General features: G+C 41.4%; 1 protein-coding gene across 2 annotated transcripts in view; it reads left to right on the top strand.

Moving 5' to 3' along the window:
• PIGN (phosphatidylinositol glycan anchor biosynthesis class N) overlaps nt 1-24,396 on the top strand; it is a 111,315-nt gene that overhangs the window by 35,244 nt on the left and 51,675 nt on the right. For both annotated transcript variants that reach the window (XM_080579277.1, XM_080579276.1), the window contains exons 8-12: nt 3,204-3,320; nt 7,943-7,983; nt 9,714-9,773; nt 10,848-10,940; nt 12,844-12,899. In XM_080579277.1, the coding sequence (XP_080435403.1) occupies nt 3,204-3,320; nt 7,943-7,983; nt 9,714-9,773; nt 10,848-10,940; nt 12,844-12,899 (367 nt within the window). The remainder of the gene's footprint in view (nt 1-3,203; nt 3,321-7,942; nt 7,984-9,713; nt 9,774-10,847; nt 10,941-12,843; nt 12,900-24,396) is intronic.

The raw sequence follows: 24,396 nt of genomic DNA, 5'->3' as shown, positions 1-24,396 counted from the left end.
AGCACCTCTCCCCCTCCTTCTTCACTGACCTTGGCGCCTGCAAGGCTGTTCCTCACTGCTCTCACTCTCCCAGATGCTATGTGGCGCAGCAGTTTTTTTCCCCTTTCTTATATCTGTTCTCACAGAGGCACAAAACAACATCACTTATCGGCTCAGCTCTGGTCAGCAGTGGGGCCCTTCCCAAATATGGGGCAGCTTCTAGATCCTTCTCACAGAAGCCACCCCTATAGCCCCCTGCTACCAAAACCTTGCCACGTAAACCCACTACACGCACACACAAATCTCTTGTCCAGGTTAAACAAATCCCAGCATCTCAGCCTCTCCTCACAAGGCATGTGCTCTTCTGGCCAGTTTGGTGGCCTTTCACTGAACTTGTGCTAGAGGAGGGCCATGAAGATGATCAGAGGGCTGGAGCACCTCTCCTACGAAGAAAGGGCTGAAAGAGCTGGGGCTGTTCAGCCTAAAGAATAGAAGGCTCCTGGGTGACCTCGTTGCAGCTTTTCAATACGTAAAGGGGATGTACAAAAAAGATGGAGAACAACTCTTCGCTCTGTCAAAGACAGGACAAGAGGGAATAAACAGCTTTAAACTAAAAGAGGGGAGATTTAGATTAGATTTTCAGAAGAAATTCTTCACTCAGAGTGCAGTGAGGCGCTGGCACAGGCTGCCCAGAGAAGCTGTGGATGCCCCATCCCTGGAGGTGCTCAAGGCCAGGCTGAATGGGGCTTTGGGCAGCCTGGTCTGGTGGGAGGTGTCCCTGCCCATGGCAGGGGGTTGGAGCTGGGTGATCTTTAAGGTCCTTTCCAACAGAAACCATTCTGTGATTCATTCCAGTTGGTGATGTCTTTCCTCTTCTGGGGGAGTCCAAAATTGGATGCAGTGCCTAGAGGCTATCTCAGAAGGCCTTACTGGGGGAGAGTAATCCCTTGCTTGGATCTATTCCCTGGTAATGCAGCCCAGGGTGCTGTTGGCCTTTCTTGCTGCAAGAGCATGCTGCTGGCTCATCAACAGCTTGCTTTCTACCGAGTGTCCTGTGTACTCTTCAGCAGGTGTGCATGTGAATATAAAATGGATGCCATGTTAAGGTATTCAAAGACCTGTCTTTCATCTGCATTAGCCTGGATTAGTTTTCCAGTTAGTGCATGTGTTTGTTTCAGTAGGTGAAAACAGATCAGCTTTGCTGTTAGTTTGTCTGGAAGAGTAGGTAGTCTTGTTAATAAAATATATTTGTATATATTCGGAGGTGTTCTCATTATGTACTGGAACGTTTGAAGGGGGAATGAAAGGTGACAGGAGTAAGACTTCAGGCTTTGAGAACTACTGGTCTGCCACAGTTTTCTGTCATTCCTTCCTGTCAGAAGTGAAAGCTTGATCTTCAGCCAGAAGTGACAGTAACTTTAAAGCTGACCTGAGTGAATACAAGAACAAACCTAAAGAAGAGGCAGAGGCCCATAGTCAGCCTTCTGAGGCTACTTCAGTAGTTTTTTATTCAAGCTTGTGGTATCCACAACTGCTGCAGTCTTTCAGTGACCATTTGCAGAACAGGATGGGCACCAGATTTAAATAAATAATTAAGAGGGTTGTGAGGATTTCCAGTCGTTGTTAGCAAAGGCTGATAAAAATCACTTGCTTTCTCAGTCTGACTCCATGATCTTGCTTTAAGCTGACCTCAGAGGGGATTCCTGACTGCTAACACAGGTAGTCCCACACCAACCCTCATGGCCTCTTGTTCCTGCTGCCCTCCTGACAAACATACTGCTGTGTGGTATGCTGGACAGGAGAACAGAAACCTAAACCAGCAGTACCATCTCCTTCCCTTTCCCTTGAAAAAAGTGTCTGTTTGGGGGTGCTGATGGGTGGAACAGGGAACTGACCCAGCTGAAATAATTCAGTTTAAGTTTGGATTCGACTGAAACCTGGTCCTTAAAATAGGAAGGGCGGGTACAGCTGCCTCTCTCAGCTACATCTGTCTTGCAGTGTTAATGGAGGCACACTGTCACTAAAATGCTGATAGAGCTGGTGGCTCAGGTAAAATGAAAGCTCACCAAAAACTGTACTTTCCTCCTGTGATACAAGGAAATAGCTGATGCATGGAGGATGGAGGAAGCGTGACCTCCATCTGTTCTTTTCCCAAATTCCGTGAGGAGGAATATTTGCTGCTTTTGAGCCCAGAGAATGCCTTCCAAGGGATTTCTGTATGTCTGAAATCTTATTTGCAGACCAGTGTGGCTATTTAAAGAAAGCAGAGCTGGCTTTTCAGTTCTGCCATAGCAATTGTACAGGCAACCTCAGTGCTATTTCCAAATTTATATCAAATTGTTTTTTTTTTCTTTTAAAAAATCTGCCCTTGAAGCAATGCATTTTTCTCTATCCTCTTGAATGATTAAAATATACGTACAGAGGGGCTGTGTGTCTACACACACATAAAAATAAAGCGTATAGTCTTGTAGCGTGTGCCCTGACCAGCATAGTTTGTATAACCATCTCATTACTTTTGAGACTGGATTGTGTCACTGCTGTTGCACCTCACCCACTGAATCCAATGACCAAAGTTTCTTTCAAGCTTGTGTGGCTTCTGCTTCAGTGCAGCTGTGTTGAGATGTTGCAGTTTTAGTTTTCTCCTTTGGGCAGCTGATATGTTAGTCTGGAGGGAATTCAATTTCTCAGGGAACGACCTGCTGTTTCATCAATTCTTAAACTGTGCTACCAGGCTTTAAAGCCTTAAAAATGAACTTGCATCACTGGGAAAGGATGGCAGATGCTATGTATCTTGTCTCCTGTTTTTGAAATTGAAGTTTAATCCTTATTTGAGTACCACAGAGATCAATTCTGTGTGATTTCTAGGCACATAGCTAACTAACTGCTCAAATCAACCAGCTCTGGTTTCCATGGAGCACTCAGGAACAGGCACGTGCAACAGGATTTGAACAGGTGACTTTCTGTGCCTTAAGGCTTTTGAACGCTTTGGCTTTAGTTTCTGTATTAAGCTGCTTCTTCTTTCTTTTTTTTTTTTCATATTCAACATTGTATTTGTATAGGCTTGACCTAAGTGATACCAGTTTCCCAACTTAATTCAACCTCGAATTTTGTTCCTATAACAGAATCTTAGCATACGTTCAATAATAAAAACTGTGTGTGTAAACATTTATTTATTACACTATGCATGTTAAAGCTTACATTGTTTTTGTTTTGGTGTATTTTAGGTTCCCATGGAGCTGGTCATCCCTCAGAGACTTTAACACCACTGATCGTTTGGGGTGCTGGAGTGAATTATCCACAGAAAGTCACATCTCAGTTCTTTGAAGACAATTTTTTGAAAGGTATGTAAAATGCGAAACTTAAGTGTGAGGTTTTAGTGGAAAGGGCAGTGTTCAACAGTTATATCTGTTAAGCTTCACTGACTTCTGTTCCATTGCAGTAAATGTAACCTGCTTTGTGCGAGAAAGTGTAGAAGGCAAAGGTGACAGGACAAACATATGGGGGATGTAGCAAAACTGGATAGATAATATCAGAGTAATTTCTTCTTGAGTCATGGAACTGAGGACTTTCTCTTTGCATATGGAAGACTATTAACACCCTTAAAATTTAGTTCCAGAGGAGACTTACTTCTTCAGAAGACTCCTAGAGGTTAAAAGTTATCTGTACAGAAACATTAGTTGACATGTCCTGGGACCTCTTTCTAGCTCCACAGTAGAATCCTGGGAACTTGCCTAGAGCATCTTATCTCACATTCATCCTTGTGGCTGTTGAGGAAATGTAAACAGTCTTTCTCAATGAAAAACTGTGACTATTTTACTGTTAATTTTCCCCTTTGTAACTTATTTAAGGAAAGTAAACACTGCTATTAAAAAAAATATATATTTCAAAGCTATAAATACTGGTTTATTGAAATTTCCTTGGGATTTGAAAATCAGATGTGATTAACTGCATAAGCTCTTCCTTTTTCATGTGTTTGACTTCTGTAGCCTGCTCTGTTTCTTAAGATGCCTTGAATCTCTCATGGTGTTTCTTGGGATCAAATGACTTCATATTTTATTGGATTGTTTGTCAAGCTGCATTAGAGAAGAGAAAATGGGCAAAAATGACTTGAGACATGAGGTTTTAACCCCACCCTGCTCTTGAGAAGGTATTTGGTAACAGATTAAACAGGACGTGTCCAGCGTAGACAACGTACATGTTGTGCTCATTATTCCCTGCTGTAAAATTACAACATGTCAGATAAAATTGAAAATTAGTTGTACAATAAACAATGGAAAAAAATGAAAACAACAGAGTTTGGTGTCTGGTGGCTTACGTGCTAGACTTTTAAGGACACTTAGTGTCTTTGTTTATCCATAATAGATGATTTTTACAGCTGTTGCAGTTTTGATTCTTAGCAGCTTTAGTACAAACACCAGCATTTGATTTCAAGTAATGATGAAAATGGTGTGAGAGCACTTCAAAGAAGATGACTGTTGAGCTGACGTCTAGGTACAAAATAGAAAAAGGGGGTGGCTGCTACCAGTTAGGAAATGTTTATTTTCTTAAAGCAGGGAATATGTCTGCACCCTGCTGTGCCTGCTTCATGTTTTCCTTGTAGTGGTGTTTTGTTTGTCTGTTTGTTGATTTAAAAAAAAAAAAAAAAGCCCTTCATTCTGACCTTATTCTGCAGCCTTCCATCTGAAAATCACGGTGCTATTTGGCTTAGGCACTGGTTACAGGTTCTTAATTGTCAGGAATAATCTCTCTTTGAGTTCTGAGTGTCTTTGAATATATTGAGAGTTGTAATCTCTATTTGAGTAATAACTATCTTCTAAAAAGTGAATACGCTCTCTACGGTAGCATATTACATTCTGGCAGTGTATTACAGCTTCCAGTAGGCTGTGCAGCATAAAAGAAAAGAAAAAATTGTTGAAATGGAACTTGACACTTTCTCAGGTCAGTACAGTTCAGCTACTCCATTAAGTTACAAACCCGTATGTTTTCATAAAACTGCGATATGCAAGAAAAAATGATTAAAATAATTTTCTTGAAAAGTTCTCTGAATTTGCCTTTCCTGCTCCATAGAAAAGAAGCTGAAACCATGCGCAGGTAAAGAGAGATTGCTTTATTACTGATGTATGCAGGTGTCAGATTTATACTTGAGTTTGCATGTGCCAGCGTTCAAGTTCTTGCATCTACTGACAAAATCCTTCCTAAGTTCTGAGTTACAAGTTCTTGGAAACAGCACAGTATTTTCAACGCTGGCCTACCTGAGCTCTGTTCAATGCAAGTGGGCTCTAGGCAGCTCAGTGAATTGTCTCTCCTCTCATCGCCATCAAGGGTAGGTGCCCCCAGAGGCAGTGCTGGCAGTCAGGACTCGGTCCATCTAATTTGACACGCGATGATTAGCGTGCTCCCTGGGTACTCTGAAGGACACGACGCCCGCTCCGGATGGGCAGCCTTCTCCTCATCAGTCCATTCACCTGTGCGTTGCCTTCGCTCAAGGCTGCCCGTGCAATCCTTGTGGAAGGATTCACGACGGCAGAGCCCCATCCTGCAGGCAGTGTGTAGTGTTACCAGTTTGGCTGTTGCCTTGGCCCCTCAGGGAAGAGAGAAAATGGAGCTGCTCTCCAGCTCCTCAGCATGCACACACCCTGCCAGGTGGCCTTCAGATGCCCGTCCAGAGAAGCCTGTAAGTGCATGCTAGTGGCTTTCACCCACAGGCTTCCCTTTTTCAAAGGAAGCTCAGCCTGCTTTGCTGCACATGAGGTTTCGCTTCCGTGAGGTTTTATGAGAGGCTTGGTTTGGTCCATGCAGCCTCGTGCTAGTCTCTCTTCAGCTGGCACCTCCCTGCGGTTTCCTCTGGACTGTTTGCAACTGACTGCCCTGCAGGCTGCAGGGCAAGGGAAGGAAAATGTCAAACAAACTGGAAACTGCTGAACGCTGTACAGGAAACTTAAACAGAGAGCTTGAAACACAAAACCAGCTAGGGCAGCATCTAGATTCACCGTGTCTCATTCCCAGGAGTGCAACCCAGCTTGGCCAGTGTGTAGGTGTGTCCTGTTCTTTGGGAACACTTGGATTTCATATCTTACAGTGCCTGGTCCAAGCCTTGTGGCTCAAATTATTCTCCTCTTGAAAATATATAAACAAGGGAAGCAGAGAAGTAAAAGTTTCTAGGTTTGCTAGAAGCTTCTCCAGCAGAGCTACAGTTTCTTCCTTCCCTAGACACGTTGTATGTGTATAGACTGTTTTTCCACGTTTTTGATTGGGAAATGTTATTTAAAAGGGAAAAAACATTGCTTTTATATAATAAAAATATAGGAGAGAATCTGTCTCTAGAAATACAAACCTGCTTCCTGCTCTGGGAAGCAAAAGGAAACAAACTTGCTCATTTTGGTGCAAGTTTAATACAGGATTCATGATAAATGCTGATAATACTTCCCCCGTGTTGCTATGGGAACTCACTGCAACTATTTCTTACTGCTGTTAAGATGCATGGCTGCTGTTCAGGGTGCTCTTAGCACATAAATAACAGTGAACTCGCAATCGGGTCCCTGAAGCTTGCAGTGGTACGAGCTAATTGCTGAAAATAAGTGTGGTACATGCAATATTCAAAATAGGAATGTTTGGGTCTGGTGCTGACAGGGTATAGTGAAAGACGAAAAGGATACAGTCCGGATTTGAATGCTTATTGTTGTTTGGAAAAATAATGAGGTTGAGCCAGAACTTTGAAATACGGCTTACCAGCGCTCTTAACAAAATCTGTTTCTGCTGCCCTTAAACTTTCATTCACTTAAACCCAGAGGATGATTGTAGACAAAGTGCTTATACTGGAAGTGGTGTAAGTGAGGCAGCTGCAATTCGGAGATGCTGGGCAGAGCCCTGCTTGCATCTGTGCTGTTTCTGTGGTGCCGTTTGGGCAAATAGCATTAGCAGGGCAGCGACTGGTCCACTTAGCTTTGTGTGTTTGTTTGGGAAAGGTGGCTGTGTCCCTGTGGCTAACATTACGTTGGGTTCCCCAGTTGAGGATAAGTTGCCCTGAATTCTTTACTGCTGTAATCAAGGTCTGCTCTAGGTACATAGCTGACAGCATTTTAAGTACTGTGAGCAAGCCTTTCTCAGCCCCTACCATTTTTCTCCTGTGTATCTGATTTTTTTTAAACTTGAGTTACCAAAATTGTAGGGTTGGTGGGTTTTTTCTTTCTTTTTTTTTTTTTTTTCTCGTGTTATTGTTGTAGGTATTGGGTGAGCTAATTTAAACACCAGGAGAAGGCATGAAAAAAAACACCTCAACTTTGTTTTGAAATAGCTCTCTACCCCCAGTGAAAACAGAAAATTTCCTCTTCATTTCCTTAGAGGTTAATGGAGAGCAGGAAAATGCTGTTTTCAACCAGATTTTTGTATGATGCACCATAGCTTCAGGGGTTTGTCTCTGTCTCTGTCTTCATTGTAGTTGTTCTGATTACTAAATTGTTGAACTTTTCCCTTGAGCTTGCTTTTAGCCAGTATTGCATATGGCACATATGAAGTATGGTTGTACCACTCTGTACTGGTACAGTAGAAACCTTTGGTTAACCTTAAAAAAAAAAAAAAAGGCACTTGAAGAGATTTAAACAGTCTTCCTAAACCTGAGTTTGATTCTTTTAGTTGGTACAGAAGATAACACATCACTTTCTGTGCTGTGCTGAAAAAAAATAAAAGGCTTGGACTTTCTTCAACTGATCTGGGTCACAATTGCAGGCAGCAATTTATCCTGGTGGATAAAAGAAAATGTGAACTGAAATGAACGCATTTTATTGTTTCTGCCTGTTGTGTTCCATCCATAACCTCTCCTGAGCTAGCATCCTAAAGCCAAATTATAATTTTCTTTAGTAACAACACTGTTCAGAAAATGCCAACAAGACATTAAATGTCATTTGAATTATCCCTTTCAAATCTATTTAGACTATTTGTTCACGTGCTCTGTTATTTCTTGCAGAGTGGAAACTGGAGAACCTGAAGAGGCTGGATGTCAATCAGGTATCAAATATACCTAATTTAAGAACTCATAAGCTTTCAAATGGAGTTTTGTGTGATTTAAACTAATTGAGGGAACTTGAATGAATCATCACACTGACTTGGCATTTCCGTGGAACGTGCAGGAACTGCCCCCATACTGACCATAAGTGATCTAAGCTTCTTCATGTTAACACACAGCAGCTAGGTACGACTTCTTTTCCTGAAGATGCATTTTCACGCCATTTTTAATTGCGATAATATGCCTTTTTGGAAGGAGTGCAGTACAATATGTCAGTTATTCCTTGCAAGCTCAGTGTCAGTTATCTGATTGTAACTGGAATAGCATCTGTTTTCAGAGTGGGATGTTTTTGCAAGCTTTTAGAAATAGCTTGTGATGCCTTCCTTCAACTTTCTGCTTTTTAAAATATTTTGGATCTGAGCTATTGCCTACTCCTATGTAAGGTGCCTGGCTAAACAAAGAAAGTATAGTCTGATGGCCATGCTTCCTAAGCTAGTGAACATCTGCATGCTTTTTGCTACATTGAAGTTAACCAGTTTTATGTTTAGCGTCGTTTTTCAGAGCTATTTTGATGTCTGTATTTTTGTCACTTTTTTCAGAAGTTGCTATCACTTATGAATCAAAACCAATTCTTACTGTACCATTGAACTGTTTTTTTTAACAAAGTCTGTAGTTATGGCCCAGCCACTTGGCTGTTTAGACAAATATGTAGCATTGCACTGTGAAGGAAGAAGAAAAGGACAACTTAACCCTTGATACTAAATCAGCCAATCTTTTATAAATCAAGGAGATAATGTACATCTGTGCAACTTGATTCTTCCTTTATCCCGTCCTATGAAACCCAATGTATGAATAAGACTCCAAACATGATAAAACAATGGAAAGAAACTTTTACTGGAAGGTTAAAGTTGGGAAAGCTTTGGATAAGCTGCTTTCAGCAAAACCCTAGTATGAAATTAGAGATGGATTTCTGCTTATATTATACTACATACTCTCTGACTACAAACAAATGATGTTTTGGAGTCTGCATCTGCACAGTAAACATGAGGCTGCAGCAGTGCCTTTGATTTCAGCATAGCTTCTTCAGATTTATGGTGGAGAAATAAAAAATCTTAGTGTATAGTTATATACTGTAGAAAAATGTAAACCTAGTGAAAATCCAGTGTTTATCATCATAAGTAGAAGGTAATGGTAACTTATTTTCTGAGAAGCCTCGATGTAGGTAAAGGGACCTTCTTGAGGGTTAAGGGCTAAGTGGACACAAGAAAAAATATAGAGCCCCTCTGTGAAGGGGAGAAGTTGAGTAATCCTCACTGTGAAAACTTGGGAGGAGCGTTTTGAAAAGCAAAAATTGTGCAAAAAATTGGTGTATTGCTTAAAACTGTAAATATGAAATGAGTGCTTTCTGTGGTATGTTGTCATAAAGCAGTATGCTTCTGAGCGCAGTGAAGAAGGTACTGAATTCCTGTGAATAAACACCTTTTTTATTTTGCTTTTTAAACTAAATATATAGTCTTGAAACTTTATCAGTAGTGGAGTCTGAACGTTTTGAATCTAATCATTTCATGATGGCTACAGGAAAGAGTAAACGAAATATTATGAAGTAGTGATGTTATAACTTCACAGTTTTATACCATTTACTGTTACAAATGTAGATACGTTAAAATTAAACTGAACTTATTAGTTCTAGAAGCTGGAATTGTGTTAAAACGGGATGTTTCTGTTTGCACAGGCTGATATAGCACCGCTGATGGCTTCCCTTATTGGTGTTCCTTTCCCCCTGAATTCTGTGGTAAGTAGTACAAATGTCTTAACATATTATGGGAATCTGCATGTCTTAAAGGAAGAGATTTTGGGGACGAGATAGAAGGGGAAAGATTACAGTTCTGGGAAATTGCTCGAGGGTATGAGACTGCTTCTAGTTTTAATTTTATGTGCATATATTTTCACTTTGGAGCATAAACTTAATCTTTTTATGTATTATATAGTACTTTAATTTGCAAAGGCAGTCGATCCTTTTATAACCTGCAACCTTACACTGTTGAGCTATGTAAAAGGTTTTTGTTTGTTTTTTAGGGATGGTAAAAATGCAATATGGTTTGAATAACATTTGATTTTGATCAAGAAAGCTGAATATGTAAACAAGATAGTTCTTGCAATCTAATGTTTAATTATTTCTTGTGTAATTTAGTATGATGAGTTTTTTTCAGATGGTATCTTGTGCTTTTAATTTCACGAACAGTGAGAGAACAGTCTTCACTGAGATAGCTTTTTCTTTGAATTTGCTTCCTATGTTTTTGTGTAGCCCAAAGGTTGTCTAATAAATACCTAATTGGCAATTAGCATTGCATCAGCATGCTCTGATGCTTCTCATTTTCCATTTAAAACATCAAAATACAACACACTTTCAAAATATTTCTTCTGCAAGCTCTGCCCCAGTCCCCCTGTCTTGCAGTGATTGCTGGACTTGCAAACCAACCTGAGAAAAGTGTCCTAACACTCATTTTCTCATCCTTAGTACGGGGCAAGTCAGGACCAAGCAAGGGTTTGAATGGAAACCTTCTAGATATTTAAAAAAAAAATGGCATATGATGAGTGGTTGAGGCTTTATTACTATATAATATGTAGTTTAATTAACAGTTTGCATTATGTGCCTTTGTGTTCCTGTGAGAGCTGGGATAATATGAGCAGTCTTTGCAATGCTGAGAAATGATGTAAGAGCATTGTTAAGGTGTTACAGTAGTTATTTAAGTAGTAATTTGAAGCACTCTTACTGCTCATTTGGCCCACCATACAGTTGGAGAAATTCCGTTGTCTCCCCGTAAATTTTTAAGATTTACTTATATATTTATTTATTCTTCCCCAGGGAACCCTGCCTCTGGAATATCTGAACAATAGTGCTCATTTCAAAGCAGAGAGCATGTTTACCAATGCTGTTCAGGTTCTCGAGCAATTTAAGGTAATTAAACATGGTGGAAAAGACAAATATCTCTTTGAATAATAATTATTATTGTTCCGTGTGAAATAATTATAGCGGGCCATGCAGTGTATATGGCACGCTGTGATTCAAAGGACTAAAATTGTACGCACGTACTAGGTGGTGCTAGCTGTGAACTGTATCTGAAGAGGTTTGAAAGACTTCAATAAAACATCTCCTTAGTAAGGAAAATGAGCAACTTTTTCTTGCTTCAGATCTTAATGCTGATGTTTATTGATGTTAGTGTAAACCTGCAGCAGTGTGTAGGTAGGCCTGAAGCTGAGCACTGATTTCTGCTATTGGTAAAGGAAAATTTCCTTTTCAGCAGTGGTTGGGAGCGAAGGCTCTAAGGCAGACCAGTAAACAGATCAAAAAGTAACAGGCACATGTCCATTAAAGAAATTAAATTAGTGTGTTAATTAACCTTTAGATTATGCTTAATATCTGTTGTATGCTTTGTAAGCATTTATCTCTGCTTTCTATCTTGATTCGTCTCATATTGGATATTATAAGAACATATATGTGGTTCAAAAGGGAGGGGTGAAGGATTTTGTTTCACTAGATGCTGTTTAACTGTGGAGTAAAATCCTAAAAAGAAACAAATCCCAGAAGTTTTAGTTTTGGCAAGACATAGAAATGCTTTGAAGGAAATTTATCATCTCCACAGATAGGAAGCAGAGTCATGCAGAACTGTTGGGAAAGCATGTGACGGTGTCAGAGCGAGGAATTCACTTGAGATGACCTGTAACATGATGATTAGTGCCTTCAGCACCTTCTGTCCCTTGAGCGCACAGGTTCCCAAACACAGTTTGTGTGGATATCAAATTGGCCATGTCAACAGCAGAGTTGCTTTCCAGTCTCTGGTGGTGGAGAGCTGGCATGTAGCAGAGGAAGTGACTGGCTGTTGGGATGTGAAGTTGAAGTATGCTGGCAGAGCCTCCACAGTTGGAAGACCTCTGCTCTATGTATTGAACATGTAAATTGTCTCTTTTCAGTTAAATTGTTGTCTCAGGGAATGTTTAAGAAAAAAGTAGTTCTAGTCCTCCTTGTCTTTATTTTTATTCTGTAATTTTGTAGTGTTGAGCTATTTTCTTGTTGGGTAGCTTGTTTCTAGAATTGTTTTGGAAGGTTTGTTTGTGATTTTTGTTTGCATTTCTTTGCTGAAGCAGAAGTAGCACACTGCCTTAGACATGCCAAGTGGGTTTTTACTTTTCCTGTGATGGACTGACCAGACCACAGTTTGTACTCCCTGGAGAGAGGATGTTGTGTTGGATGGATAGGATGAGACATGTGGGTTGCTACTTCAAGCTGTCAGATTCTGGAAGCAGTGTGCTAGAGAGTTCTTTCCTCTGCTTTATGCCAGCAGTCAAACTCAAGTCAAACTGGTGCAGGAGACCTTAAAGATGCTTTGAAGGGCCTTGGGCAAAGTGACTCTGGCATCCAAACCTTCTATTTTTATCCAAGTGCAGGTTAATCGATCTAACAGTATTGCTTCAGCACTGTTGCAGCAGCGTTCCAGTTCCTGTCCAGCATAAATAATGCCACTTTCACAGGAGACTGTCACTAAAGTCTGTTAGGATTTCTAGCCATTTCTTTCCTTTCTCCTGAAAACTGTAGAAGTCCTGTAAAAAAATCACTGCTGTAGAGAGGGAGCTGTATTTTACCTACTTTGGAGCAGCTCCGGCTTCCCGAAAAACACTGATTCAGCACCGAGGAGTTACACAGACAAACGTTTAACACCTGGTTTCTTGGACACTATATTGGCAACTTGATTTAATTCCTTTTCCGTAGTCTTAGAACTTTTCTGTGGCTTAGTTTAATGCCTGACATAATTTTTGTTCTTGTTGCAACTTACATTTAATGGTTTAATTTTTTTCTTATGCAGGTTAAGATGAATCAGAAAAAGGCAACTACATTGTCATTTCTGTTCACACCATTTAAGTAAGTGCGTGTAAAAGCTTACCTTGATTGTTTTAACGCTTTGGTATTTCAGTGAAATCCAGTGACAGAGAAATCTGGCCTCTTCCTTCCTTGTTAAATGATAATGTTTATCTAACTATGAAACTTCGCATTAGAATGAAGATTTTGTGCAATAAATTTCTGTTTAAAAGTTCTGGTTAGAAGTAGATCTAAAAAAATAATAATCCATTCCTTACACTTAATCTTTGGTTAAGGGTTATTTACTTAACTTTTTTGACAATATAGCTATATAGAGACTGCATGGTAACTCTCCCTGATTTCTTTTTTGCTATGTTCTTTTATCATTCCTGATGAAAGGTGCTATAGGGCTAGGAAATACAAACGAGAAAGAGAACAGATTGTATGTATATCAAAGTTGGACTAAGAATTGTTTCTTCTGCAATTTAAATTCTAATGAATAGCCAACAAACAAAACCCCTTGCAGCCAGAAATCAGGCTCAAACTCTTTGTGTTGTCTAGTATTTGTTTCCAAGGCCATGAAGGAATTTTGAAAAAGATTTGTGTATCTGTGAGCTCTGTGTTCCAGTGTACGCAGCCGCTACTGACCTACTCACCCATCAGTCTTATCCAGCTAAAGCTGCTTTATCCTATTGCCCTCTTCCTGCCCCAGAAGTTTTGAGAGAGCTTTGCTATGGGTGCGCATGATCGGTTCTGCCTTTAGTGTGTGGAGTGCTCCAAAAATGCTTTGTCATTGAGCGCAGCTGTTTTCCTTTGGGAAATAAAACCGATGTTAATTAAGATCTTTAAATCATAGGAGCAGTAAAGTACTAGACTCTTTTCCTGTGAAGTACATTTAACTGCTAAATAAGATTGCTGTCTTTCCGAATAGAGATTTATTGTGTGAGTTTTATACCACTAGCTTCTTCAAAGGGCAGGGCTCCAAGACACTTAGTTTCTGAGACCCCAGTTAAGTCAATCACGGGCACATAACAAATGCTTTGATTTAAATTCTGATTGAGAATGAATGACAATTGCATTACCTAATAACTTACTGATCTGTATGGAACAAAAATGCCATATGCAAAGGACAGTCAGTCATCTTTGGTTCTGTGGGGAAAGCTGTTAGATTGTCTTCACAGCTTTTCTTTAAATTTCACCTTTCTGCAAGAAGTGTCTGATTCTGTAAAATAGGGTGTATTTTCTTAACATTGAGGTTACCTGTAAGAGAACTAAGAGCTGCTAATGAATTGGTGTTTTCATCTTTTTTTTTTTTGGGGGGGGGGGGGAGAAGGTGTGTTTTGGGTTGAAATGTTCTTGAAATGCTTGAGACATTTATCACTTTGAAAATATAACTAAAACTTGGTATAAAAATATTGTTACTTTTTAGCATGGCGCATTGCAAAAATACGTTTATTCTACTTTCTCTATATATTCTTAAATAGTTTCTGAATCAGAATTCGGGGTAGTGGTTTCAAGGGAAAGGTGTGTGAAACCAAAACCGTTCCTTGGATGTGTGGATTAGCTTACAGAAGGTGTTAGCATGTTGTGTGTATAAAGACTGGCCTTGGTTCCTCAAGAAGATCTTGTTTCTCTTCGCTCTAGGAAAGCAGGAAAAGATTCATATCACAGACCTTCCCCTGCTTCATGGGGATGTGACTGTGAGAGCAGTGATTGTGAGCCTGAGTGTCAGCTGCCGTTGCTGATCTGATGCGTTGGTGTAAGCCAGCTTTCACCCGTTGTCCAAACAAACTTTGCTTGAACTAGAGTGAGATGCTCGGGGAAAGGCGTGTATCCCCTTTTGCTGGCTTTACTGTGTAGGTCAGGCAGCGTGTGTGTTTGGGGGCAGAGAGGAGATGGGCATTTCAAGTCTTCGCAGCTAGCCTTGTCCGTGTTAACTGTCAGAACCCTCAAATTTGTTAACACATGTAAGTAGTTTTTCTGCTGTGTGCTACCGAGCATGTTTTGAAGGAGAGAAGCCCAGAAGGCAGCAGCATTATTGCCCACATGATCCAGTTTCAAATCCGGCAATACAATACATGTTGTTCCACTGATACCACTACGCTAAATAAAATTGTGTGAAAGGAAGAGTAAGTACAATTTTGTATTAGCAGTCTCTTCAAAGATAGCAAAAATCTCCACAGATACAATACAGGACTAAATTACCCCATCTTTGGGTATCTGAAGCAGGAGATCTCTTGGTATACTGTTTCAAAATAGTTGGTAGTATTATAGAGATTCCATTCCTGCACAGCTATACACTATTTGGACTTGTCAGCATAGGTGTAATGAGAGGTTTGGCCACAAATTTATGTTAATCTATGATTGGCCTGGTGCACTGTTGAGCACAGTTCTGTATTGTTACTTCTGACCACTACTGGCCTTTCATTAAGGTGAGAATAGCTTCTTCCACCACTACTCATTGTTTTGAATTTTGTACAAAGGAGTTATATATCCTTTTTTAATCTTTCTGGTGCATGAAATGTGTAACTTGATGCTCAGAAACTGTAATGCTTTATTCCTCCCTAGTTTGTGGGAGGTTAGTGAAGCATAGTTCATGGCTTTGGGACCATCAACTTTATGTGGAAATTTGAAAAGTAAATAGTCTTGGAATATTACACATTCTGTTTCAGTACCATGATAACCCGAAAGTAAACAAAAATGCCTTAGAATTGCGCTCCTTAAATTACTTAAGTTAAATGGTGTAACTGAATAAATGTTGTTTAAGTCTGTGTAACTGAAATGTGGATGTGAATTCCAGAAGAAATATGAATGTAAAATTTCAGACGGAGACGTTCTATTTCCATAGAAGTTGATACAATTACTATTAAAGCTTTGTTTATACAGAGGGAGATACATTCACAGACAATGCGTTCTGTAGAAAGAAAACTTTCCAGAAAAACTCAGCTTATTTTTTCAGCAAGAAATAGCATAAAAAGGTATTCTTATATTCTAAGGGGAAAATCCTGTTTCTGAGCTTGAATTTTCAAGGTGGATCATTGCCACGTGACTAGAAAACTCTTCATGACCTCTGATGCAATGACTCAAAAACTAGCGTTTGAGTTGCACATTGAATCTCTCACACCAAAAGCATTAAGCTAGTTTATCTATACGACAAGCCTGTTTGTATGCCTTATTTATACAATGCTGGCAACAGAGAGGAAGTCTCTTGAAGTGATAAAAGTCTCCTGATTTCCACAAGGAATCTATCCTCTAGTAGAAACGTGGCTAGCGCAATGGGTGGAGAGTAAAGGAGGCCATTGGAAATGTGCCTTTCTCACTTGGATCCAAATTGCATCTCTGAAATCATCTGTCAAATTTGTAAGGATGGGGAGGATGGATCTGGTCGTTGTTATGCAATGGAAGCTTCCCTAAGTGTCTACTTGACCACCTTTGAGGCCGGTCAGAATTTGGGTAGCTGTATCTATTAATAGGGATGTGTCTGGCTGTTAGTGTCGTTTTCATTTAGTTAAAGTCTCTTCATCAAGGAACAAATCTGTATAAAAGTGTGTCCTGAGGCTACCTGTGAAACTGAGTATACATTTTGGAAGGAGCTCAGCTGCAAGGGTCTGATTCTGCAAGGCAAGGTGCACAACCTGCTCCTAGAGGGGTGAATACACAAGAGCAGAAGCGTCCCCTGCTTATGTGCAAGTCACTTGTGAGGCTTATGTTGAATAATTCTTTAGAATATTTATAGGCAATTCCAGTTGGATATCTGAAGGGATTACTGTCTGAAATGAGTTTTCCTCCCACTTCCTTCCACTCCCTGCATTTTTCTCCAGCTGTGAAAAGCAAGTCGTCAGAGGTTACTTGTGTAACAAAATCTTGCCGCGTTCCTGAGACATAGGCACAGTGCCCTGACCTTTGTAAGTAAGAAAGGCAGGTACCAAAATACCAGATGCTTTGAAGAAAGACAGAGGGAGGACAAATCTGAAGACTGCGGAGAGAAAGACCGATGTCCAGGATAGTGAATTATCTTAGCATTCTGACCACTTGATGTACCTTAAAGCAACTGCAGAGCTGGCACTGTTTGAAGAGGAGTGTGCCAAGGGGCCAGATGCTGCTGTTGCAAAAGCATTCCCAAAGCTAGCATCTCCAGACTCTGCAAGAAATCCTAAAAGGAGTAGCTGGAGGACAGTTGTAGTGAGGTGAGTAGATGGGACATCAGTGTTGCATTGAAATCATCTTAAACCAGTTAAAACAACTTGATTATTCCAACAGGTGCAAGAGATTTAAGATATTAAATTACACAGAAGCACAGGAGTGCATTTTGTGTATGGCTGGCATACGCAATGCTTTCAGGCAAGACTCTGCTTCCAGCTGTTCAGGTTCTGGTTGACCCATGGTAAGACAGCAGGAGCAGTAGGTTAAGAACCACCACGTACAAAGAAGAGATGGGCAGCTGGATTATGAGTGCTTCATTTCCTCTAGCTGTGCTTTTTTGAATGTCTTTGGCAGTTTATATCAACAAGAAAGGTGGTGTTTTTTTCTTCAGGAAACAGCATAACTATTACTCAAGGTCATGGTAGTATCTTCTCATATATGAAAAACCTCATACCACCTTGATGTTGCATTCTTAAAGTAATTTAAGTATTCTTAAGTAATTTCACTGCTTGAATGCTAAATTTTAATAATCCAGGAGTTATTGGTATGTATAATCAAGCTATGACTTCCATAACTATAGTTCTACAGGAAGTCCCTGCATTGTAGTGTGTGCGGTGTTCTGCAGTTAGGACATGTTTCTCCCTCACTGTGCTAAAATGTAACATTTCCTTCCCCCCTACTCTCCCATATAAATTGAGATATGACTGCCTTAAACATTTGTAAGGATTTAATTCAAGGATGCATCAGTCATGTAGACTGAGTCTTTGCACGTAGTTATGCATCGTGTATTTGTGCTCTGCCCTTGTGAGGCCCCACCTGGAGCCCTGCGCTCAGCTCTGGGGCCCCCAGCACAAGAAGGACGTGGGTTTGTTAGAGTGGGTCCAGAGGAGGACCACGAAGTTGCTCAGAGGGCTGGAGCACCTCTCCTATGAAAAAAGGCTGAGAGAGCTGGGGCTGTTCAGCCTAAAGAATAGAAGGCTCCGGGGTGACCTCATTGCAGCTTTTCAGTACTTACCTGGCTTATAAGAAAAGATGGAGAGCACCTTTTTGCTTGGGCAGATAATGACAGGACAAAGGGGAATGGCTGTAGACTAAAAGAGGGGAGATTTAGATTAGGTTTTCAGAAGAAATTCTTCACTCAGAGTGCAGTGAGGCCCTGGCACAGGCTGCCCGGAGAAGCTGTGGGTGCCCCATCCCTGGAGGTGCTCAAGGCCAGGCTGGCTGGGGCCTTGGGCAACCTGCTTTGGTGGGAGGTGTCCCTGCCCAGGGCAGGGGGTGGAACTTTATGGGTTTTAAGGTCCCTTCCAACCCAAACCATTCTGTGATCCTATGTTCTGTGATTTGCCATGGCAATAGAAAATAGCTCTTTCATAATGTGGAGTGTCTGTGAAGATGTACAGCAATTTCAAAGAAAGGCCATATGCACAAATATCTCTTTTCTTCTTCCTTTCTGTGACTGAAGATACAGCACTCCATTGTTCCCTCTGTCTGATGGCCTTTCAAAACTGAACTAAGAAATATTTTGACAAAATTGACATTTGGATCAAAGTGAAATGAGTGATTTCTCCTCCACCATTAGGTGGGGCAGGGTCCCTTAAGGTCAGTAAACACAGTGCATCCTTTAAAGCATCAAGTTCTTGTTTTGTTTAAATAAATGGCATTTATTTAAGTAAATGGCGGTACCTGAGATGCATGTGGTTATATACATTAAGGATTGTTAGATGTATTAGAAATTACTGTCTACTATAAAACGCATGTTCTTTGGCAAAAAAACAAAAAAGGTCAGCTTCTGTTTCACTGAATGTGCTGTGTCTGAATCGCTCTGAACGTTGATCAGGGAGGATGCAGTCCTCTTCGAAAGCAGGCACCCTGCTGGTCGCAGGTTTCAGCACACTCAAAAGCTTTCAGTTTTTACATACAGAGCTTACTGGCGGTGCTTTCTGCACAGAAGGACTGGACATAATTGGATTTATTATCAAGTGGGAAGGAGGTCTTTAGAAGAATCTAAGAGGCTAATGTGTAAGATAAAAGTATCGCAAGATTTGTATGTATTTGCCTGTCGCCTTGTGTAAATCTCATTGGCCTTTTCTGGGAGATTACGAGGCTTCGTGTAATGAGGATGGCGGGGGGTGTGCAGGGCAGGCAGCGGGGTGGGAAAGGCAGAGGATGTTCGTCACTGGGGGAGTCAAGTGGGAAAAAGAGCACAGGGTTCTTTGGATCTCACTAAGAAAGGCACAACAACAAATAGGGTAAAATAGCTGCTTTAATAAGATAAGATTTACTCATTATCTATATTCTTTTTACTTTAAGTCCCTTTGGATGCTGGGCACCCCACCTCATGTTCCTGTAGCATCAGGCAGAGCCCAGATGGATTTTCCCACAGCATTGCACAGATCCTGCCCATGGAGAGGTTCCTTCTCTTTGGTCATTGAAACTGTTATGTGATTTGCTTACAGTAAATCAATTTTATTTATTATTCCTACTGTCAAACAAAACAGAGGTTCACATGAGAACTTCCTGCTGCACTGTGAGATAAAGGCCAGGCTGTGCAGGCAGTATAAGCACTGGGTGCGAGCTGCCCGTGGCTCCTCTGTTACAGCCATCTGGCTGAGCTTGGCCAAGGGGTTTGTGCAGCACCACACAGCCTGAAGGCCATGCTGGACGTGCAGTGCAGGCCTCGGGTGCCTTGATTCAACTCAGCAGCTCGGTGGATCACTGACTCCCCTATGTACGATGGTCTCCAGGTCAGGATTACTGCAGGGAGGCAGGCCCTAGCGAGCAGGGTTACCCAAAAGTGCATTTCTGTGCCCAGGGGACCCTGTTATTAGGTGCCTGCCTCAATCTACGACATGTTGTGTCCACGGCTGCATGCCTCAGATGCAACTGGTAGGAAAAGGGTAGCTGCGGTTTGGGTGTTCGGCACGTGGGACCGTGGAGCAGAAGACCTGTGGCACAACACAGCAGGCCCATAATACTGCAGCTATCTAAATGTAGCTCAGTGCATGACATAAATCCATCGTGCATCTTGCAGAGGAAAGGACTGGCTTGCAGTATAGGTAGGGCATTATCATTTAGTCTGCGTATCCCCTGCACTACCAAAATAGAGGAGATTAAAAATAGTTCATTTTCATTCCTTCGAGCATCTGCATCTTCCCTATTAAGCTGCTTCCTTTTCCGAGGCTGCTGCACTATGTCCCGCTGACTCCTCAAGCAAAACACCCCGTCCCTGTGAGATTCCCGCTCCGGTTCCTCAGTTCCGCTTCGAAGCGTCCGGAGGGACCGCATCCGAGTGGCCTCTGCCTGTCTGCAGCTCTTGCAGTAGTAGTTTGCATGCAAACTCGGGCTGTACGCTGCCCGGTTATCTTAATTGTTTCTGTTCAGTGAATTGGCAGCTGGCAGTTAGCTTGCCTTCTCCTTTTTCTCTCATCTTTGCTATCTAAAGGATTTACATAAATATCCTAAGGCACTTTGCTGTAGAATATTTGAATGCGCTTCATCGGGGATGCTGATTTGTGGAAATAAAGGCTGTTTTAGTTTTTAGCATTTGGTAGCCTAGGATTAAGCCATTAGCAGTCAGACCCCTTCCTGTGGTTTCATTTGTGTCCTATTTCTTCATTTGCACGTTCGTAAATCTGAATGTGAAAGCATAGGTTTTTGAACTTTATCACTAGAGATGCTTTTTGGTATCTTTAGCCTATGGAAGTGTATATTCTGTAATTTCATTATGCTTTACAGCTTAAAAAACTCAGGACTTAGAAGTGTCTTATTACCCTTCTTACTCCTCCTCTTTATTTTTTCAGAGTGCCTGATGTGGTGCTTTTAATATTTATTAAAAGAAAAAAGTTTGCAAAGGCAGCTGATGACAGCCCTACAGCCAGACTGGCTGACTTACTCTAGCACAGTAGTTGGAGAACTCAGAAGCCACAAAAACCTAGCTGAATTGTAGCCACTACAGAGCTGGAACTCCTGGCAGTGGAATAGCAGGAGGCGAGAGGTTGGATCAGGAGGAGGTGGAATATTGAGGGTCCTGGGCCTTTAGCAGCAGCATCAGAGGTACTTAACTCTTTAGTGTGGGTTAACTCTTTAGTGTATCATTTTCTTTAGCACTGCCTTATCACACTAAAATGTTACTGTATTTTTTCCACGTGTAAATTAGTTGCATCTTCTAAACTACCAAAACTAAATTTCCTAGGACTCGCCTCTTTAGTAGCGTAGGCTAAATTTTAACATTTTACTAAAACGTTTTCAGCTGTCTCTACAGATTAAGCATCACAAAGTTGCCCACTGAATCATTTAATCTTTGGTATTTCATTATTTGATCAACACTGAAATAAGTTTCTGTATCTCACAGTATGTGCTTTCTGTCTGTCTTTTGAAGATACAGTAAGACAACTCTTTTTTTTGAACAGGCACATCTAAAGAACTAGAGCAAACGCATTTTAAAAATGGAGAAAATCAGCTTCTGAATGTTAAAATGAATGTGTAATTTGGTAAAGTCCATGAAACTATAACACCCTATTTTTTCCTGATCATTACTTCTAGTAGCATCATGTACTCTGTACTTTACAGCGAGTTCAGTGAAAAGTAAACATCGTGGTTCCAGACTTTGATTTCTGAAATATCTATTTGGTTGATTTCCTCCATGGCCCACTGAATGAACTCACGACTTTGCATCGTTTGCTATTCACTTTCTGATAATTTTCTGCTCTTGATAGGGAATTGTGAGGGCTTTGTATTATGCATTTCATTCTCTTGCTACAAGGGTATGCACCATGCCTTTAAAAGAAATGATAGGATGATAAGGTTAGGCTTGATTCTGATTGCACTATCATTAATATCAAATCTCTGCACTCAGATTGCTTGTTAGTACGAATTTGATGTGAATCAGGAATAGGCATGCAATCACATTTCTTGTGATTGATCCTCATCACGCACTGTAAGTATCTTGCTTTGTCCTTTCCCACCTGATCTCTTCTGAGATGCTCTCTGTTGTACGGTGGGAGTGTTTGAAGGCAGCTCTCGTAGGAGACTGGCTTTGTTTTGGGATCCTCTTGCTGCTCCGAAAAGGCTGTGAAAAAGTGTTGTTCCATTACTTGTACATCTTTTGAATAGCAGCCCTGCAAAAGCACCGGGCTAGTTTTATATCTGCACTTCCAAGATGCCATTTCGTCAGCAGCAGTGGTGTGGATCAAAATAATAATAGTTGGTCCTCTAAGTACTATTTCAGCTGATTGCAGAATTGCTGAACTGGAAGCAATCTGTCCTTCTTAGTATGACTCCCTCACAGTGGGAGAGTTGGTAAACAGTCTGAATATATTCAACTGCTTCTGTTGCTGGCTGTTTTCTCTCCTGGTGAGAGCAGAGAGATGTTAGTGCTGGCCCCACTCAGCATGACGAGAATGCAGGTGTGTGGCAGAGACCTGGGCTGCTCCGTGGGTGGGATGGTGCCAGCGGGAGAATCTGATGATGAGAGGGGCAGCGTTACTCCAGGGGATTCCTTTCAGGTTGCAAATTACCAAAATGCCAGCAATTTTGTTGAGAAGAGGACAAGGATCTGTGACCGCTCAGCCTTTTGAAGGAAGAGGTTGCTGGGACTGTTTGGAAAGCGTCAGTCTGGTGCCTCTTTCATTGCAAACTGTTTGGGAGTTTGAAATTTCGTAGCAAAGCAGGTGAGAAGGTCTGCCGTGTGTGATGTTGCCATATGTGCTGGATCGACATGAGCTGGCAATGTGCGCTTGCAGCCCAGAAAGCCACCTGTATCCTGGGCCGCACCAAAAGCAGCATGGCCAGCAGGGCGAGGGAGGGGATTGTCCCCCTCTGCTCTGCTCTCGTGAGACCCTACCTGGAGACCAGTCTTGAGCTCTGGGGTCTCCAGCACAAGAAGGACAGGGCACCTCTCCTATGGAGACAGGCTGAGGGAGTTGGGGTTGTTCAGCTTGGAGAAGAGAGGGCTCTGGGGAGACCTTACAGCAGCCTTCCAGTGCCTATAGGGGGCCTACAGGAAAGCTGGGGAGGGACTCTGTGTCAGGGATTGTAGTGACAGGACAAGAAGTAATGGCTTTAAACTAAAAGAGGGTATGTTTAGATTAGATATTAGGAAGAAATTCTTTTCTCAGAGGGTGGTGAGGCCCTGGCACAGGCTGCCCAGAGAAGCTGTGGATGCCCCATCCCTGGAGGTGTTCAAGGCCAGGCTGGATGGGGCTTTGGGCAGCCTGGTCTGGTGGGAGGTGTCCCTGCCCATGGCAGGGGGGTGGAACCAGATGGTCCTTAAGGTGCTTTCCAACCCAAACCATCTGTGATTCTGTGTTCAGGAGAAGCTGACACATACAAAATCCTAGTAGGCTTTATTCAGGTGGCCTTTCCACATCTCTTTGGGGTTCATCATGAGGTTCAAGGGATGTATATCCTTACCCTCGAGATTTTTGTTTCCCTTCAATGGAAAAAGTTGGTCTTTTTCCCCATTTCCTAATACCTAATATGCAAAGTTAGATGATGGATGTCTGCTGAGCAGCTATTGCTGCTGGTGGGGTATGGGTTGTAGAAATGTGATCACTGTTTTCTGCAAATCTTGTCATTCTGAAAGTGTTGCAGAATGCACAGGTTTCAGTGTTTGTTTTTGCTAACGGGGAGAGTAAAAAAGGAGTGATGGATGTAATGTGTATGAGCTGATGGTGGTGAGGTACGTGGAGTTTGTCCTGGAGAGATCGAGTTCTCATGTAATAAATTAAGCTCTCAAGCACGAGTAGTCTATTAGTTTTACATACAGGGATGCGTGTGTGTTTGAGGGAACTGAAAACAAATTTGTTTCAACTGCTTGACAGCAAGCTTTAAAAAAGAAAAAAGAAACTCAGCATTTTTCTTCATACATTGCATCTGCCAGTCTGTGATGCTTCCTTGACTTTCATGATGAAATCTGGAGCACTTTAAATGTTAAACTACTACAGATCCTAAGGGCTGTGGGTTTTTTATAGCATAATTCTGGAAAATTTACTGTACGATATAATGACTATAAATCATTATCCAAATAACCAGACATAATAAAATTACCATACTAGTAGTAGAGGGTACAGATGTCATTGTCAGATGTCTCTCTCCGTTCTGTTTCATGGCTTGGCTGTAGCATGCTGTGTATGCTGTTGGGGATGGTAATTCTGTAGCGTGATGATAAATAAGATTCGTTGGCCAAAGAGAGGTCCCCTTGACATTGCTACGGTAGCCTTGCTTCATCACAGTCTTGTTATTAGTGCTGTCAAATAGCTTAGCTTATATGAAGCGTGAATGATGTGTTAGAAAGATTAATCCTGTCAGGTATGCTTATGAGAAGGGTAGCTAACATCTCATAAGGGATAGTTTACAAGCACTTGCACAATTAGCCCAATTGTTTTCTTTCATAATTAACTATGTTTATTCACGGATG

Source organism: Anser brachyrhynchus (genome assembly GCF_964034855.1).
Source record: "Anser brachyrhynchus genome assembly, chromosome: 2".
Taxonomy (NCBI): Eukaryota; Metazoa; Chordata; class Aves; order Anseriformes; family Anatidae; genus Anser; species Anser brachyrhynchus.
The sequence above is the reverse complement of the archived record's forward strand: the minus strand, read 5'-3'. Positions and strand labels throughout refer to the sequence as shown.